This window comes from Camelina sativa, chromosome 18 (assembly GCF_000633955.1).
Source record: "Camelina sativa cultivar DH55 chromosome 18, Cs, whole genome shotgun sequence".
Lineage (NCBI taxonomy): Eukaryota > Viridiplantae > Streptophyta > Magnoliopsida > Brassicales > Brassicaceae > Camelina > Camelina sativa.
Genome location: NC_025702.1, coordinates 15722335 through 15742434, shown reverse-complemented (window position 1 = coordinate 15742434; position 20100 = coordinate 15722335). Strand labels below are relative to the sequence as shown.

The following is a 20100-nucleotide window of genomic DNA, read 5'->3' as shown; positions in this document are numbered from 1 at the left end:
TTATCCCGGACGTCGGAAACTCTAATATTGTTCATTATGGTTAACATTGTATAAAATTATGAACTGGTATGACGTCGGATGTTGAAAATATTCCTGCAACACTCGAAAATTTATTAATATATAAATTGTAGATGTTTATATGCAGGAAAACTGCGAAAGTATACATTTTAAATATAGAAATGAAAACATTATTGATAAATATAGTTACCCTTGTTTGTGTAAATCTTTCTTTAAATTTTTAAATTTTAATTATCACCAAAACATATAGCCGATGGTCTATTTATTTCAGTAAACCTATAGGTCAAAACAAATAGAGGAAAGAAACTAATTATGCACTAAAAGACAATTTGATAAGTTATACAAAAAAAAAATTATAACACCGAAATTAACTCAAACACATAGGTTATATTTAATATTTAAATGTAACCATCGATTCATTTGCCATTTGGCCTCGGTGTAGATACTAACGCGCATTGTCCTTTGAAGATAAATAGTTGGAGGTAAACAAAATTAAAATTTGACTTCGCTTTAAAATGTTAATTTTTTTTTTCTTTTTCTGTTCATTACTTTTCTCGTGGCTTAGAAAATGGGGAAGGGATACTCTTTAGTCCTCATAATATGCCAAATTTTTAATAGACATTAACAAAAAGATCAAGCAAAAAAGATGAATATTGGTTTCTTTCCTTTAAATGAAATTAATGCTTTCACATTATAATAACGTGTCTCCCATTGACCTTATCCCCTACTTCCATCACAATCAATTAGGCGGAGATTTAGATGTCCTCTACAATTAAAAAAAACATATTTTACAACTAAAACACTTAGTTTGCTACTACGATTTCAGTCCTAGCTACCTCAATTCCTAAAAGTCGCTAATGATTTTGTTACCCCATACTATTGTATATACTTGTCATAACTCATAATTTTCACTAACATTTTAGACTCTTAACTCTTTCAAGACAAAAATAAAGAGAGAATGTGATCCTCTTGAGTTCTTGTTTTTTTTTTTTTTTTTTTTTTNTATCCATATATATATCATTAGAAATGAAACTTGAGGCTTTACAAAAAGTAATACCTAAAAAGAGTAGTCCAAGCAAAAAAAAAAGGTACAATAGAGTTAGGAAAGGATCAAACGGAGGGAAATTATTACTATTTTAACAGGGTATGAGATCACACTTCTTTTATTCCAACATGGGAGATCGCATCAAGAAAGGTTCGTTGATGACATCGAGGATTCGACCATCAGACTAATCATATATCCTTAGTCATTTCACCATTTAAACGAACCATATTTGTGTTCTTGATGTCTTCTCATTTTATATAAATCGTTTATAAAGATTGGTTCGATAGAGGTCAAACTATGATAGTATGATCTATATATTCGTGTAAGAACTTTCTAGAAGTTGGTTGGTGGGTTGCTATGAACAGAAGGAATTGGAATCAAATGAGGCAACATTGTTTGCATCATAAAGTGGAGAAGTCTTACTTATCTTCTGTCCACCACAAAAACCATACTACTTGGATTTTCCCATTGCCATATCGTATATGTACACATAGAGCCTCCAGTGCACCTATTTTTTTGGTAGTAAACCATATATTGAACATTTCCGCACTCTTTAACTCATTATATACATGTTGATTATGTCCTTTCAAGTTTAAAATAAAGTTAAAGTTTGAGTAAAAACACGAATCATAATAAAAACTCATCGGCTTCATAATGCAATTCAAATACCCCTATGACCCTTTTTTAGTCTTTTCCCATTTCGTATGGTGTATGACCCATGTAAAGTAACTATACTTTTCATATGCATTAATGTAAGAGCATTTAACAACATACCTTTCAGTTGTATCTTCATAATAATACTATATGCTGGAATAATGTATTGAATAAATAATAACGCAAAATAGAAATAAATGCTAAGTGTGTGTGTTTGATTTATTTGGATCATATGGCCTTCCTTGATGCTTATCTTTAGGCACATTCATTACATGAAACAAAAAATTAGGTGATTATTTATTCAGTGCCCAAGGGACCATCGCAACCACACACAAAAACAATCCATATTTATCTTTCAATTTAATAGAAATCCATACAAATTATTATATATAGTATAAATAGAATCTTTACAAAGGGAGATGTACTTTCAACGTCAAATTTATTTGGAAACAAAAATATCAAAAGCAAAATAAAAACTCAAAATTTTGTATTTGTATATGTATATCTAAAATAAAATATCGATGAAGTTTGTAATTATACAGTAATTCATATTCTTTTTCATTTTCTATTATGTATATATATCGAGAGATCAACGTCAAATTTAGCACAAATGTTCTATACAGTTTGAGACATTTAATTATCGACCAATATCAAGCTATACGAAACGAGGGATCATCAGCATATAAACATTGACTAGAACACGATCTAATACTTTAATAAATAATTGGTCCCATCATGGCTCTTGCACACTTGTTTCCCATTATATCGAGTTGGAACATGTCTGGAAATTTATACAATTATTTTGATCTATTTGTATTTGGCACATTCACAATATATACAAGCACGTCAACGATACATATATAAAGTATGTAACTGAACTTTTTCGATTGTTTGTATACTTTGAATATAAATAAATAAAATAAAAAGGAGAGAGTAGCTTTGTTTTGTTCTTTTGGTCATCAATGCATGTGGGCTTATCTCCGGTGCAAATAACATATGAATAAATATATCATCTGCAGTAAACAAAACACAAAAAAGTGTTGCTTCGATCATCAATCAAAAAGGTTACAACTCCCGAAATTCCCGCCGGACATGTAACACATTGGATTCATTCCATTAATTTCTCTAAAAGTGTTATTGCAGTATTACAAAATTTTTATTTTCTTTTAGTCGGTACCTTATTTCTCGTTTGTAAAAATAATAATAAAGACTAATATGGCGACAAAAAAAAAAAAGGATTGATATACGTTTGCGTATTTCTACAAGTATCCCAACGCGGCACATGCATATTAAAATACACACTTATCTCGACCACACACATATATAAAATTATAGTATATGTTTAGCAAGGAAGTAAACCAAACCAAAACAAAACAAAAATTGTTATAAGAAAATAACAAAATGGTTTGCCGTTATATATTGCACTATTGCAGTGTACCTAGACACATACCCTTTTTTCGTCTAGACACATTCGTATTTAAACTATTAATTACGGGGCTGGTCGTAATAATACATAAGCCATGGTATTTTACGTATTGTATTTGCGGCTAGTTAGGCGGTTTTATCTTATAGATATTCAAATATGTTTTATAGTATGATCATTTAACCGAATAATCTTTTATGCAATCGTAACCGTTCCTAAACATGACGTTCGGAATCGGATGGTGGTGTTGCACTTGCAGAAACCCAAAGATTGACAGATTTTTCTAATGATGTTCTCAATTCTTTTTATTCACTATTCACTAATATAATATGTATACGTAATGTTAACGGTACAAATGATACATACTAAATGATAGTATAATGATATGTTCGAATAAATAAGCAATCGACATGGTTTGCTACTTATTTTCCTTTTAAAAAATAAATAAATGGTATCCATCAATCACACCCAACCCTATTCTCCTTTATTTTTTTTGTTAAGTCACAACCAAATTTAATACACAACTCAACTATACCGACAATGAAGTATTTCCTTTCATTATTAGTTTTGGACCATAGTCTACAATTATTTAAATAATTCTTACATAAATCCATTAATGATCGAATCTTTTTTCGCAAAACAAATCCACGATATATACGTATGATAAAGTAAATCTCTAACTTATATGATCACTACATAATTTTTAATATCTCCTTCAATAATATATATTCATCAACTAGTACCAACTTTACAAACTCAAGATCGAATCGATCAATCCATAACTTACAAGTCAAGAAAGAGAACATTTCTTTGTTCTTCCGTAAGAAGAAAGTCACACTTCACATCATCAGTGGTTCACAAAACAAACAAAGTCGACCTCAAATTGCTAATTAATTTAATGTTGTGGTTCGTACAAACCCAAACCCAAACCCACGTGTCTTCCTCATGCTTCACCATGTCGGTATGGCTTTGAATCGATATATGTCGCAGTCTTGAGCACAACATGCTGCGTATTGAGACCACTCAAAGTTATTGATTGAATTAATTAAAAACATCAAAAGAAGCCAAAGTCTTTGTTAATCCACATTTTAAATGTCTTGACTAAAATACCTTAATCTGTGTCCTGTTATATGTATAGGTGATGTGGACATTCCCGTCATTAGCTTGTATAACCGCCGGATACGAAAACTCCATTCCCGGAGAGTCCTCCAACGTTAAAACATCAGTCCAAGAATCACCATCGTCTAAAGAAACTCCTACTTTGAGCACACCTCTTGAGTCTGTGTTGTAAGCAAGCACTAGCCTACCGTCTTTTAGCTTGACTCCATCGATACCTATCAAGATTTTCATTAATAATCACGCTAATTAAAGCGAAGACTATTTATAAAGTGTGTGTTTGTTTTGATTTCAAGAAACCTGAATTTGGGTTTGGGAGAACCGTTGGTACTGCGAAACTCCAGTTCTCACCGCCATCTAAAGACTCTGAGATACAGATTCTGTCAATGCCAGTGAAGGATCTAAGTAAAACCCGTAAGTTCCCAGCTGCGGTTTGGTATGGAACCGGTTGGATCACGGTAAGACTCTTGCCTTGGATGTATATTGGCCCTTGCTTTCTCCATGATCTACCAGCGTCTGAAGTGACCTGTACCAACACCTCAAAATGTAAAACCATTGTAGCATACTCTATTAATGATATAAATCAAACCATATAGTTTTAAAGAACCTCCATCCACGCTCCCCAAGAATTCCAACTTTCAACAGATGATCCACAAAGAAGAGTCCCATCTTCAAGCAAAATAGGCTGGAGAAGAAAGAAAGCTTAAGTCTCTAACCAATACAAAAAGGTTTAATCTTTATCGAGGAATCTAGTCTGTGCAATGCAACAAGCACCTTGTTTTTAATGGGTCCGAGAATCCCGGGAGGAAGCTGTTCTCTTTCAGTCCAGGTTCTACCTTTGTCAATAGAACTTTTCATGCAACCACTCCATCTGAGCATTTCACCAAAGCACTAAACCGATCAATGAAACGAAACAAAACAAGAGAGTTTACTCGGGTTTAATTGAGAAGACACCATACTTTTGAACCTCTTGGCCGATTTTGTAGAACAATAAGAGCTCTTGAGAAGGAAGTTTAAACAAGACAGGGTTCCACATTGGAACTCCTGGCTCTTCATCAACCATAACAGGTGAATCCCATTGACCATCCTGAGAAAAACCAATCATCAGTCGTCACACATCTCATTATGTTTCCAACACTCTGAACTGAATGATAGCTAGAGAAGTCTATCAACTCTACCTTGAAATGCTGCAACCAGATTTTAACATCAGGTGCTCCTTCCGTGGTGCCTCCGAAGTACGAAGTCAAAAAATGATCTTTATCAACCTTTTTCACAAAAAAGTATACAAAAACAGCTTAAACTCAATCCATCAATCACTAAAACTATAAAAAGAAAGGAAACTTTGTTGAGGTGGTCTTAACCTCAACGATGGTAGAGGCATGACAACTCTTAAAGGGAGCTGAATCAGCAGGGAATGTGAATGTCTCTAGCAACACTTTGAAATCTGACATCTAAGAATCTCATCAAGGAACATATCAGCATTACTTACTCACTCACTCAAAAATACAAAGTTTTTGCACAACCACAGATGAGTTAAGGCCAAAAAAATCAACTTTTTTTTTCTTACAGATTAACTTGAATTTTATAATTTAACTATCAACAAAAGATTTGCTCTCGTGTCTTGTTTTACCTCCATTGAAATCGATCTCAGATATGATGACATCACATCACACACATGAAACAGTTGTAGCTACTAGCTAGACTAAATTAATTGGATAAAACTAACTAAACTATGGCATTGTTGTTTCTTATCAAATACATGATCAGCTAAAAAAAAAAAAGATTTCAAATTTCCAAAATCATGAATTGCATTATTCAAATTTCCCCGAATCCGATTCCCAGAAAATAAGAAAAAAAAAAAAAAAAAAAAAAAAAAAANGCAATCAAAGTTACAAGTTTCCAAGGAGACCTCTAGACTTCAAAGGTTTGCAATGTGCCCTAAGAACCCAACCTTTTGATAAATCAAGAAACTAAAATTAACAAACATAGACACAATGAAGACAAGTTTGAGGCGAGCTTACCTTCAAAAAAGTCTCAATCTTTCAGAAAAATGTCTCGGGGAAAAAAAACGAGACTTTTTGGTTGGTCAACGAAAATACAAGTACTCCCGTGTGACTAAGACCATGATTAAAACAAATGGGCCTTACTAAAATATGAAAGGCCCAGCCCAATAGAATACTCCGTGAACAAACATACCTAACCATAATTAAAAAGTCTCTGATCCGCGGCCACAGTTTAATTTGTTTGTTTGTTCTTTTAGAGTTCATAAGATGTTGTTAGTGGGCAGTGCAAAATCCAGTAGATTCCAGTTTGATTGTGCTCTCAAAAAACATCAAAAAGAGTTGACCGCTGAAATGATTAGAAGTTTGCATTGGAGAGTTGTACAATTTTCTCTTGGCAGAGCCTGCATCAACTCGGATACCTTTTTCTGAAAGCTCATCATGGCTTTGGGATAGGCTTTATCAAACTCAAACCCTACAATACTGTTGCCGGTTCTGAGTACTAACTCTCGGAAGCAAATAAGACTTGTATAAGCCCAATAGGCCCATATAAATAACAACAGATCTTATTAGGAATTTGTATATGTCCTGAAAATAAGCTTAACGGTCGAAACAGAACAAAACAGAACAAATCTCTCTGTTTCAATCTCTTCTTTCTTCTTCTTCCGCTAACTAAATTTTTTTGGTTTTCTTCAGGATTTTTATTCTTCCTTTTGATCAAAAACAAGACCAAAGATTCAAGATTTCTTATCTTTTCACACAAAAAAAACCTAGAAATCTCAATCTATTGTGTAATTCAAAATTTCATATTTTGATTGTTGGTTTTAAAAAAGTTTCAATCTTTTTTTTTTTTTTTTTATTGGGGGAGACCGAGAAAGAGAGAGATGGACTCACCGCCGGTGATCGGAAATTCATTGACGGCGAGGATGATTCCGAGACATTCATCTCTGGATTCATTCGGAGCGATGAAAGTCTCATTATTGGTAAATCTCGCGAGCATAAGAGTCTCAAAAGAAGAGCTTCGTCAAAGAGTTATGCTTCCTAAATATCTCCGCCTCGCTATACTCGATTGTATCCTCCGTAAAGACGATTCCCCCTCACCCGCCGCTTCCTCCTCCGTAACATCACCGTCAGAGGATCTCACCCGTGAAGTTCCTCTCATGGTCTTCGTTAACCCTAAAAGTGGTGGTCGTCAAGGTCCTATCATTAAAGAACGTCTCCAGAATCTTATCGGCGAAGAACAGGTTTTACACATTCTTAATTATTCAATCTTACGTACACAAAGATGTTTTTGTGGAATAAATTGTTTTTTTTTTTTTTTTTAACTGATTGTGAACTTTTTATTTGAAGGTGTTTGATTTAACGGAAGTGAAGCCTAACGAGTTTATTAGATATGGATTGGGTTGCTTAGAGGCATTTGCCTCTCGAGGAGACGAATGTGCTAAAGATATTCGTGAAAAGATGAGAATTGTGGTAGGTACTCTTTTTTAATCTTTAATCCAAAGATTAAAGATTATGTTTTTGGAATATGTTTTTTTTTTTTATTGCCACTGGTTAGATCACTTTTTACAGGTTGCAGGTGGAGATGGAACCGTTGGTTGGGTTCTAGGTTGTCTAGGTGAACTCAATTTACAAAACCGGCAACCTGTTCCTCCGGTTTCTATAATGCCACTAGGAACCGGAAACGATCTCTCTAGAAGCTTTGGATGGGTGTGTAAAAAACAAACTTATTGTCTTTACATGTTTACCTTATTATGAAAAGCTCTGTTGTAAATTAGGGTTTATAATGTTGGTTGTTTTCAGGGAGGTTCGTTGCCATTTGCGTGGAAGTCTGCGATAAAAAGAACGCTTCATAGGGCAAGTGTTGCTCCCATAAGCCGTCTAGATAGGTAAATTTTAGTACTGATCGAGAAAGCGTGATATGAACAATCTGTTCTTGTGCTCTCTACTTGATCTTTTCTTGATGTTGAAAATATTGGTGCAGTTGGAATATTCTTATTACAATGCCTTATGGTGAAATTGTGGATCCTCCTTATTCTTTAAAGTCTACACAAGAATGTTACGTTGACCAGGTTCTGATTATCATTAAATACACAAAATTATAACTCTTTTGTGATGATGAATTAGTCTATGGGTTGTAAATTTAGCTAATATTTTATGTTGTAGAGTTTGGAGATAGAAGGAGAGATGCCTCCATCAACGAATGGATATGAAGGAGTCTTCTACAATTACTTTAGTATAGGTATGGATGCTCAAGTGGCTTACGGTTTTCACCATTTGCGCAATGAAAAGCCTTACCTTGCGAATGGCCCTATCGCCAATAAGGTATACCAAAATTTCTTGAGAGCTTGATAGTTTTCATAAAACAATTTTTTTTTCAAGAAAGAAGCTAACGTTTTGTTACTGCAGATTATATATTCGGGATATGGCTGCTCTCAGGGTTGGTTCCTCACGCACTGCATAAACGACCCGGGTTTAAGGTTTATACTAATACCAAGACAACATATATGTTACAACCTCAGATTGTGATCTAAATCGGTTTGTAATTTTTGGGGGTGTAGGGGTCTCAAGAACATTATGACATTGCATATAAAAAAGATGGACTCATCCGAGTGGGAGAAAGTACCAGTTCCCAAAAGGTATCAACAGAATTGAAACAAGAACACAACAAAATGAGACCAAACAACCTAATCAATTTTGTTTTTAAGTAAACATGTGTTTTGTTGGTTTTTGGGACAGTATAAGAGCAGTTGTTGCATTGAATCTACATAGCTATGGAAGTGGAAGAAACCCTTGGGGAAATCTCAAACAAGATTATCTTGAAAAGGTAAAACCAGCCTGTTTATTCTCACTTAGTTCTTCTTGTTGTTTGGATCTTCTTCTCAGCGCTTGCTTGAGTTGTACGTTAACAGAGAGGCTTTGTGGAAGCATCAGCCGATGATGGGTTGCTTGAGATCTTTGGGTTAAAGCAAGGATGGCATGCTTCCTTCGTTATGGTTGAACTCATCTCTGCCAAACACATTGCACAGGTACTTCTATTCTAACTAGCAAATCTGATCTATCAGAACCATACCGGTTGTCTTAGATCATAAAAACAATCAGGGTCAGATCAGATCTACCAAACATGTTATCTATCTACTAACAGTTGTGTGGCCCGCAAAAACTAGACTTTAGGTCTTTTTTTCTTTCTTATAGCTTATTAGTCTTTAGCGGACCTGTCAAGTTGCAAGACCATATAGGTCATAGGATATAATATCCCATCACAAGTAGCGGTAGACAAAAAAGAAGTGTTTTGACTTAAATATTCCCAAATTCCTTCTCATATATGGATGTCTTTTTAATTAAAAACTAGTTTTAAAATCTCATTTGAAAATGGGGTTGAGAATGAGACGACGATGGTTCTAGATTATTTAATTTCATTTTGTTTAGGAGAAGTCCATAAAAATTCAAATATTTGTTGCCTTTGACAATACGCAAACGAATGGGTTTTTATGAACAGGCGGCGGCAATTCGGCTGGAGATAAGAGGAGGAGAATGGAAAGATGCGTTTATGCAAATGGATGGAGAGCCATGGAAGCAACCTATGACCAGAGACTACTCTACCTTTGTTGACATCAAGAGAGTCCCTCACCAGTCTTTGGTCGTCAAAGGAGATTGACTATACTAACCATCTTGACCTTGTTACATTAAATTGACCTCTTCTTATTATATAATTTTGTCAACAATGTAATTGTGAATAACCAATTTCCACAAAAATAAATGAAAAAAGCATATACTTATCTACAATTCTAAGGCGACCAAAATGGCAAAGTTGGTTTCAGACAAGAAGTAACTAAGATTTTGGAGTGGATGATGAGTAGACGGACACTCATAGAAGAACATATATAATTGGGCCGATTGAGTTATAACTTTCAAAAAGTACTAATAGTATTTTGTACGTACGAACCACTTGCAATTTCTCTCTGTCTTTTAGACTTTTAGTACCAAATCCACCATATGTATAAGGGGTAAGGTTTAAAATTGACTGATCCAAGCAAATTAACCAGTAATAAAATCAGTTTTATACGACTTCTAGTAGTTTATATAAGAAACAAACCGAAAGAGCTAACTAATTTGAATCAAACTATTTATTTATTTTGTAATCAATCTCATAAATCTACTTTTGTCTTTCACTTTCTGCTTGATTGTTATGCAAATCTCGACTCAAAGATGAAAATAAAACACACTACATTTTTATGAACCAAAAAAAAAATACTGAGACCAAAAATAATATAGGAAAAGTGATAGGGTAAGAAAAGTACATTTCAACTACCATAACCTACTAAAACTTTAGATTAAGTTGATTGGATATAATTACTCTAATTGGTTTGTATAGGAGTCGATAAATAGTCCTATATGAGTTGGTGTATTGATGCTTCACTTCATATGGTTTACGACGTAAAATGAAAATACAAGTATGGGTTGCAAGTTAATTACCATGTACGCTACAAACCCCATAGCTTATTTATGTACATCGGCACAAATAGTGATTCCATAATGGATTTCTTCGAGAAAATAAAGCATTCGAAATAATGACGAATGGGTAAAAGTGGGTAAAAGTGGTGTCTAAACATTCCGAATTCAATCCACACTCTTATAATTAGTCAAATGTATTGGATTGTTATATATTTTGACCCTAGAAAGAGTAACATAGTTGTTTACTGATTCTAGAAACAGTAACAAAGTTGTTTACTTAACTCTCTCTATTATTACAAAATAATAACGAAATTTTAAATGAAAAAAATGTTAAAGTGAGCTTCGATGGGACCAAACCGAAACGAATAGAGAGAGTTAAGATTTTCAATCACGGAATTTGCTATAGTTAACGCTTTCGGTTTCTTCACGCTGATTAAATCTGAAACAGTTTTCGTATAAAGAAAATGATGACATATATTGATTGGTAAATTTAAAAGAAATTACTAATTAAAAAGCGAGAACTCAGACATAAACTTAGCTTTATATCGACTCCCTTTTTTATTTGACTCTCTTTTTAATAACTTTTTGTTTTTGTTTTGTCCTCTTCTCTTTTAGATTCCTTGTTCATCATTTTATATATTTTTCTGGAAGCTTTAAAATTGTGTATTGTTTGGTGATACAACATCGTTATTAGTTATTACAATGCTTGATTAAACGATTAACAGGATAAGAAAATTACATTAAATTCTTATTATACTATGTATGTTAAAAGATTGGAAATAGGAAATTTGGGAAGTAGTGCTGTTCTATGTATACATGTGGGGGTCAAAATTATGTTGTTCCAAGAAAATTGAAAAAAATTATTAAGACGTGGGACTATCCCTTCTTGTAAGAAAATAATCGTATTATTCATGTCTCCTATAATTATTGTACTTCCATTTCTCAAAAGAAGAACATACTTTTTCATTTTTATCAAAAATTACTAAAGGAAGTTTCACACCATGCACGAGATTAGATTTTGTTACTTGATAGAAAAATATGCTAATTTTAGAACATATCTTCTCTTCTTTCCTTGCGAGCAGTACCACTTCTTTTGTTGTTTACATTTAAAATTTAGTTTATTTACCTCTAATAGTCTAATCTCTACGACGTAGCATTTGTCCACCAAAAACAAAAACAAAAAAAAAACACCGGGAAAGAGGGAATATGAACTCTTTTTATCCGAAACATATATGTATTATATAATGATCGTACTTAAGATATTGCTACGAGCATTAATTTGATTAGAAACTCTCGTATATTCGAATTTTATTTTTTAAATTGTCAAAACTTCAAACGTGTCTGTCTATCAATGGTTAAACTCCATATAGATTCACGCATAAACAACATTAATAGGCGAACACATACTTAACTCAGATTAGGGAATTGATACGGACCACATAATTCTTTCGGTATGTTTATTTATTTATAGAAATATTCTGGTTTAGTTATTTATATAGCCAATATTGTTCCTAACTACTGGTAATTTAATATGGGATGGTATACACATCGGATCCAAATCTGTAGGTTTTTCTAATTTAGAGAATCCACATGTATATATTATACTAATAATGAAAATGAGAGTTTAACTTAAATCGCAATAGATTAATGGAAAGAGTGGGATTTGGTTGGAATCTTTGTCAGAACATAGTTTGCTTTGGAAGCTTTTTATGAGTTTTGTAATATAGAAATGTTCCCTTCTTTATTCAATTATAAAATCGTAGAACATTAGTAACATAATATTAGTGGACTTATTAAAAAGTATTATGTTTGTTGTGTCATTAGTGATAAAATAAAATGAAAAGAATAAAAATGTGGAAATGAGGACGTAACGTATGTGATTAGAATAGACAAAAAAAAAACGTAAGTGATTGGAAATGATGGAATGATCGTTTGTTCTTGACGTGTACCTCTGAGTGGAAGCTGACGCTGAGGAATGGACCCATTTGTTATCAATTATTTTATTCAAATGTTTATTTTTATTCATACGAACAGTACGAAATTTACCTAGACGACAAGAACTAACACTACAAATATTCCTCATATATTCTGTCATTGCCGGGAGACCTCGAGAAGATTAGTATTGCCTTAAGCTTTAGTTTTTTCTTATATAAGTGAGAGATTTTAGACCAAAGCCGAAACTAATCTTAAAACGTAAGCCAAAAATAAAAATAAATATATGCCACATATTTTACCAAAATGCAAAAAAAGAGAGAGTAGCTTGGAGATTTTCTCAAGTTAAGACCAAAAAACCTAGCCTAGAGAGATTGATCGAGTTTGGAAGATCTAATGCTATATGTTGTTCACATATGGTTGAGTTTGGAGTATCAAATGTTTACGGTTGTTCATATGGTTCCGGTTATCTTAGGGAAGTCAATTCTGCGAATGACCTAAAACAATATATTAAAGTACTACCGAAATAATTATGAAAAAAATATTCTAGTGGTTTATTCTGGACGATTTTGATTATTAAAACAAAATTGAATGTGAACTACTGATTATGATGATTTAGAAGTTTGATTATGAACAATACTTAAGCACGAATATAGTTGTTTTAAATATAAGGAAAAAAAATCGAACGTATTTTATAGAACACATATATGATATATGTAACGATCTGTTGTCTTTAAACAAGTAGCCTTAAGAGTTTCAACTCTATCTTTTAAACAAGTGAAACAAACTTATGAAAATCATAAAGAGTGAGTTGTGTGTTGTTCTCATTGATTTGTTGTAATCGTTTTCTCAATGTGTTTGACTAATCGAGAAAAAGCAATTGATAGGAACTTGACCAAATAAACTTTGATCCATATAGACTGTGCGAAGCATGGGACCCTTAACCCTTGCAGTTTATCTCATATAGTCATTTATATATTTTCAATTGAATATTTCTTTTATTTGCACAAAAAACAATAGATTTATATATCTTTAGCATTCATGAGATAATTGAGGCCTCAACAGGGATATGGTTTGGTATGTTGTTTTCAGCTTTTTTCATTGGGGTTTTCCACTTTTCCCTTTTTTTTAATATGTATACATTTTTGTATTCTTCTAATCTTTACATCAAAATAATTTTAAAACGCAAAATTTGGTATGTTCTTGTTAGAGTGATGATTTCGCTGCATAGTACACTTTTATATATATATCATAAAATCGTTAGTCACTTGTTGAAAAGCATTTCATGGTGGTGGGTGGGCTACCTTCTGCTTCTTTTTTTTTTTGTTTTTTTTACTAACAATATTATATTTTCCAATTCTCGAAAGATTTATGTGTTCACGTGATTTATGATAATACGTACACACATCGCTAGGTTTCACTGGTAGATAGATATAAAATCAATATGCTGGAGCTGCAATAATGTCGGTTATTGATATATACATACTGGAACTGAAATAAGAACATTAGAAGAAAACATGTATTTTGAGTTGTTTTAGGTAACGTTCACTTTACTTGTTTGGCGTTAACGGTTATTACGTTTCCGGCTATCCCTTCACGTTTGCATCGCTCACCTAAAATCTAGCGGCTTTAACGGAACCGTTTTTGGTCAGTCTCTTGTCCTTATCTTATTCCCCTTAAATTGCCTCTTTAAACCTTCTCTCTTCTTCAGAGTGTTTCTTTAATTTAGCTACCATCATCAATCATTAGGTTTTACTTCTCAACTCATATCAGAGAAAGAAATAGTAAATAAGTAGATGTGTTAATCTTTAAGCTGCTTAAGTTGTCGCTAATGAAGACTCTATAACCACTAAGAAGATATTTTCATAAAGTCATACCATATTTAATTCGAGTGGATTCGACACTATGTGAATGGTTAGTTAAATTATCTAAAACAGTGTTTAAATGTTACAATAAATGATTACTAATATTATAATGCCTTCGTTTATCCTCAAAGTATGATTGAATCGAAGGTATTTTTTTTGAAATTATCCACTGATTAAGCTTAAAAGTAGCATGGAATACTGATTAAGAAACAGACTACATTAAAATGTGTTTGGGTCCCAAACATTCACCAGTACCTAACCAGCGCAAACTCACCATTACACGTCTCGCTACAGCCTATATGTATTCGATGTAACATATAACCTCATCTATGCATCTAAACTTATTCTCAAAACACTACATAACACACATATGAATATTACCTAAAACTAAAACAAAACAAAACTTGTGATCTCAAGGTTTATGTTAAAAGTGTATTTGATATTTATAGGAGAGAAAAAAAAAAAACTGCTAAATGTTGTATTTTATTTTTACAACATATGTATGGGTTAGTCCTTTTGGATACACCACCTCAATTACTTTAGCAAACGGCAAAAAATAAGACAGAACATAAGTTATGCACTCACGTCACGACTCCATATAATCATTGATGATAATTGATAAACGAAAACTGAATTCATACTGCCTTTTTGTATAAACTTACTCTACAAAACAAAAGTATATAAAATAATAATAAAAAATTCCATGAATTTACTTACACAAATCTCATACGCAAATTTTTTTTATTTTTTAAATGAAATTTATACGTCACACACAATCCACAACGTTAATTTGCTTATTCTCTTCTATAAAACCCTTCCTCACTCATCTTCCTCCTCACACCAAAATTTATATTTTCTCTATTCACAAACAAAGCCACCTTTATTTTTCTCTCTCTCTCTCTGTCTCTTTGTTAGCAAAAAAATGGAAGGAAGACAATACTACCCTCCGAGAGAAAACGTCGACGGAAACAGAACCACCATGGGAGGACCTCACTCACCGTGGCATTCACCCGTTCCTTATCTCTTTGGTGGTTTAGCTGCGATGCTTGGTCTCATAGCTTTTGCTCTTCTAATCCTCGCTTGCTCTTACTGGCGTCTCTCCGGTTACCTCGACGGTGAGGAAGACCAGAGAGATCTCGAGGCTGGAGATGCGAAACCTGAAAAGATGGCCGTGAAGCCTGTAGTAGCTTTGCCGGAGAAGTTCTTGGTGATTATGGCCGGTGATGTTAAACCTACTTACTTGGCTACGCCGGCGGAAAAAACTTGTACCTGTGATGATGAAAATGATGAATATGTAGCTGATGACGTGAAGGGTAGTGATAAGGTGGTGCGACAGAGTAATGAAAGTAACAGTACGACGACACATTGAGAGAAAAAAAAAACAGAGGGAAGTGACGAGACAAAAACAGAGGATCGATCGTCTATTGTGAAACAGTTTCTTGAAGAACTGTTTGAAGCATCTGACCCGGTTGCGCCGGGTAATCGGTCGGGTTGGAACTCTACATAATGAGATTAGACCTAGTAATCCTTACAGTGGAAGAAAATTTAAAAGAAATTGGAATTGGATTGTTAGGAAGTGATTTGTGTATTTCTTAATCTCAGCTTTTGCTTAGGTTTTGTTTTTAGTTGTAAGTTTATCATTCACCAGTTTTGTTCCAATTCTAGGTCATGATGAGAAGGAAAAAAAAATGTAAATTTCTGAGACTATGAATGGGAGATTTGTGATTATTATATATCTTGATTATATTTCAGTTTCACCAAAAAGAAAGTGATGATGTGAATGAATAAATTGTACTGTTATGGTAAGGTTGAGTACATGTGTTTTCATGGGATAAATGTGACAAGTGGTTCGAACCAAAGAAGAAAAAAACAAAGTTTTGAGATGAAATTAGTCTTCAGGTGAGAAAATTGAAGTGAGCACCAAAGGCAACGTGTGAAGGCACGTGCAGAAGAAAGTCTGATTTAAGTGTCTGTCTTAAGTCTTAACAAGTTGATGCGGCGAGGTGAAGCAGTTGATTAACTTCAATCTAATGACCCTATTGTCTTAATTATTCAATTTCATTTTATAGCATACAGTAATTTGTGAAAGGAATATTTATAGTACAAGTTTCGAAAATGACTTTTAACCACACTAGGTTTGCTTCTTTTTTTTTTTTTTCCGTTTCCGTCTTATCTTCTTTCCCTAGCTAGGTTGCTAACTTCTATACCTCTACAGCAATGCATTCTTAAAATATACAATCATCTGCATTTTCAAGTCACTTGTTAAAATGGATTACCAACTATAATTGTGAATGATCTATGAATAGCCGTCAAATTCTTGCCAAGATAGAGTTTTTTTTTTTTTTTTTTTGACAACGTCAAAATAGAGGCTATATAATTTTTTGTTGCATGAAGATACGTAGTTTAACTATCAACTAAAAACAATACAGAGTTTTATTTTATCACTTCTATAATTTAATAAAGCTGTCGGCGAGTATCCGGCTCAAAACGAGGATACGAAACATGTTTGAGCTAGGTGTTAGATGTTACTTAAAATGTTTTTGAACCATCAAAAGTTCAAAACCAATTGGTTATTGGGTTGGAAAAAAATGCTGGCTAGTATTTTGGTTTTATTTGAGCCCATTGTAGACTTTGTAGTTATATTCACTTTGTGTTCTCTCACACATAATTTTGGGCCAACATTTTGATCGAACAGTTGATTAAACTAGAATGAAATATGTTTTTTTTCTTTACAATAATTTATAATAGAGAACCGTGAGCCAAACAAACAAAACTCAGACTATTCTTCAAAACTTGTGATAGAATCAGGAACTCCTATTTTTAGTGGCTAATCATGGCTATAAATATAGTGGGTGAACTTGAACCTTGGTCTTTCAATTTTCAGTATTGCAACTATCGAACAACCATGACCTGATACTTTTTTTTTTTTTTTTCTCAACAACAACTTTATTATTCACCAACGTTATTTAATACAAGATCTGTTGCCACTAGAGACTCTAGCCAAAGCGGTTCATTAGAATAAAATCGGATCTCATTCCTCTGAAAAGAGGTAGTTTCCTGAGCTATCCTGTCTGCAACCACATTCCTTCCTCGTTTTGTAAACTTGAAAGCTACTTCCTCAAACTGGCGGCATAGGCACTTTATATCTTCTAATAATGGTGCTATTTGGGGTCTCCTTTCATCGCCATTAATCGCTGAAATAAGGTCTTGGGAGTCTGATTCAAAGATCACCTTCTTATACTGGAACCGCGCAACCGATACCATCGCCCACCGGAGGGCTTCAGTCTCAACTTCCAAAACACTCCGTGTTCTTGGTATTGCTCTAGCTCCCATCCATAACACCGACCATTGATGATCCCTTAGGACCCAACCAACACCACTCCGATCACCTTCCCTAGGCCAAGCTCCATCCATATTACATTTGACCCACTCTAACGGTGGTGATCTCCATTGAACTACCAGTGATAAAGCCGTAGGGTTAGGCCTTGATCTACCCGTGATCTCTTCTCTACTTCTCCACTCCTCAGCATCCTCCTCTACTAGCTTGATCAGTCTTTCCACCCCAATGTTTTTCCCTTTAAAGCACAACTCATTCCTACTTTTCCATAATCTCCACAACACCCATTGAGATACAGTCGGTTGCGGAGTCTGACTCCTCTGTTCCTTCTGATAATTTAAAACCCAATCCATATTCGCATAGAGAGAATCAGACCATTCGCCCCCCTGAGGGGCTGGGACAGAGGATACCGCCCACACCACTCTAGCATAGGGGCATTGGAAAAACAGGTGGTTCACTGTTTCTATACAGTTAGGGAATCTGAGGCATGAAGCTTCCTTAGAAATATGGCGATAAGCCAGATTCCCATTCACAGAGAGACAATTGCTTAAACACTTCCAGACGAAATGATGAATCTTTGGTGGTGCCTCCAGCTTCCATATCTGTTGATAGAGAGCGTTAAGGCTTGGCTGGTCCACTACTTGGGCTCGCCCTCTCTGCCTTATCACCTTTAGGACAACCCAATATCCAGATTTTACACTATATAGTCCTGACTTTGTATAATCCCAAGTATATCCATCCATTGTCTGAAATCCTCCTGGTCTGCTTTCCTCAATACATTGATTATCTTCATCCTCAAAAACTAAGGATAGGAGATCCCTATTCCACTCTCTCCCATCAGGAATGAGGAGATCTTTCACAGTAACTAATTTGGCGACAGAACTTTGATACTCAGGTGGGATTTGCTTTACTCTTGATATTCCTCTCGCCGGTTTGGATTGGATCCATTGATGTTGCCAGATATTTATTTCCTTGCCATTCCCCACTACAGCCCTAGCTCCCTGCCTCAACAGCTCTTGGGCTGCCTGGAGACTTCTCCAAGCATACGAAGGTCGATATCCCAGAGGAGCAGTCAGAGGGTCTGATTTTCTAAAATAACGACTTTTGAAAACTCTTGCCACAAGAGAGTTCTTCTGGGTTATAATCCGCAATAGTTGTTTTCCTAACAGGGCATCATTAAAAGCCTCTATGTCCCTAAACCCTATCCCCCCCTCTGCTTTTGGCCTGGTCAGCTTTTCCCATGCTCGCCAATGCATTCGTCTGGAATCTTTCTTATTTTTCCACCAAAAATCTGCCATGACCGAGACAAGTTGATGACACACAGTTACTAGAAGTTTAAAACACGTCATCGTATAAGTTGGTAGAGCCATAACCACTGCTTTTAAAAGGACTTCTTTTCCCCCATGGGATAGAAACTTTGTTTGCCACCCATTTACTCGTTGATTCAACCTTTCCCTCAAATAGCTTAGGATGGTGAATTTGGAGCCTTTAAAAGCTTCTGGTAAGCCCAGGTAGACTCCTTCCCCTCCTTCTTTACTTATTCCTAATTTATGCTTGATCTCTCCTGTAGTTACCTCAATGATCTGATACTTAAAATATTTGTTTTAAGGGAGTGTTCATTTCGTCCTTGTAGTTTCTAAAAAACTAGATGATGATGATAAGAAAATATAAAATGTTTATACAGGGGAATTTTTGTAATGTAAGAGAATATATGGTTTAAAAAATAAAAATAAATGTCTTAAACCGTTTTAAAAATCAATTTTTTTTGTTTAACAACATTTAAAAATCAATTTTCATTGCTGGCTTAATTAAGATATCCCCAAGTTTGAGATATCAATTGCACGTGTGTGATGTGTACGGAGGTTAGTGTTGTGTAGTATAAGACAAACAAAGCCAAGTATTGGGTGCATAATTGCACATGTAATTATATGATTCAACGTCTTGTTTGTTGATAGCACCTTTTTTGGTCCAAATGTATTATTAACCTCTAATTACTTTTGTTATTCTATAGTATAACATATTTAAAAAATATTGTGTACTTAATGTCTTCTCAAAGTCTTATTCATTGTAAAAAGTTAAATATATATGTTCCCTCTTTTGGATAGCCATTCATGGCTCACACTCCCTTCTACCAACCCTTTGAAAACAATTTTTCATTTCATATTATTTTTCTGCTACTTATGTTTGAAATGATTGATCCTAAACTAACATCTTAATCATTTTATATATGATTGATAAATAAGATAAGTAGATAC

The 20100-nt window shown here is 34.1% G+C and overlaps 3 protein-coding genes across 3 annotated transcripts; 2 read left to right on the top strand and 1 right to left on the bottom strand.

Annotated features, from left to right (window-relative positions):
• Positions 3850-6357, bottom strand: LOC104761857. The gene is made up of 9 exons (XM_010484999.2): positions 6278-6357; positions 5618-5707; positions 5435-5521; positions 5216-5343; positions 5031-5127; positions 4864-4941; positions 4557-4782; positions 4251-4474; positions 3850-4146 (listed from the first exon to the last, which is right to left on the bottom strand). The coding sequence occupies exons 2-9, from the start codon at positions 5705-5707 to the stop codon at positions 4084-4086; spliced, it is 993 nt and encodes a 330-aa protein (XP_010483301.1). The 5' UTR covers positions 6278-6357; the 3' UTR covers positions 3850-4083.
• LOC104761856 (diacylglycerol kinase 4-like) lies at positions 7114-10011 on the top strand. Its single transcript, XM_010484998.1, has 11 exons — positions 7114-7500; positions 7607-7729; positions 7829-7966; positions 8060-8145; positions 8241-8328; positions 8423-8581; positions 8666-8736; positions 8818-8895; positions 8996-9083; positions 9169-9285; positions 9756-10011. Exons 1-11 carry the CDS (start codon positions 7141-7143, stop codon positions 9912-9914), a joined length of 1467 nt encoding a protein of 488 aa, XP_010483300.1. The 5' UTR covers positions 7114-7140; the 3' UTR covers positions 9915-10011.
• Positions 15338-16243, top strand: LOC104761854 (protein GLUTAMINE DUMPER 3-like). Its single transcript, XM_010484997.2, has one exon. It carries the CDS (start codon positions 15431-15433, stop codon positions 15875-15877), a length of 447 nt encoding a protein of 148 aa, XP_010483299.1. The 5' UTR covers positions 15338-15430; the 3' UTR covers positions 15878-16243.

Bases quoted from the DNA above. Each gene is read 5' to 3' on its own strand.
- LOC104761857 (XM_010484999.2), bottom strand. From the start codon at position 5,707: ATGTCAGATTTCAAAGTGTTGCTAGAGACATTCACATTCCCTGCTGAT. The intron at 5,344-5,434 runs GTAGAGTTGATA...GGTTTTTCTCAG, and splicing joins TCTGGTTGCAGCATTTCAAG to GATGGTCAATGGGATTCACC. The intron at 4,783-4,863 runs GTTCTTTAAAAC...GTGTTGGTACAG, and splicing joins CTTGGGGAGCGTGGATGGAG to GTCACTTCAGACGCTGGTAG.
- LOC104761856 (XM_010484998.1), top strand. From the start codon at position 7,141: ATGGACTCACCGCCGGTGATCGGAAATTCATTGACGGCGAGGATGATT. The intron at 7,501-7,606 runs GTTTTACACATT...TTTTATTTGAAG, and splicing joins ATCTTATCGGCGAAGAACAG to GTGTTTGATTTAACGGAAGT. The intron at 9,084-9,168 runs GTAAAACCAGCC...GTACGTTAACAG, and splicing joins AACAAGATTATCTTGAAAAG to AGAGGCTTTGTGGAAGCATC.
- LOC104761854 (XM_010484997.2), top strand. From the start codon at position 15,431: ATGGAAGGAAGACAATACTACCCTCCGAGAGAAAACGTCGACGGAAAC.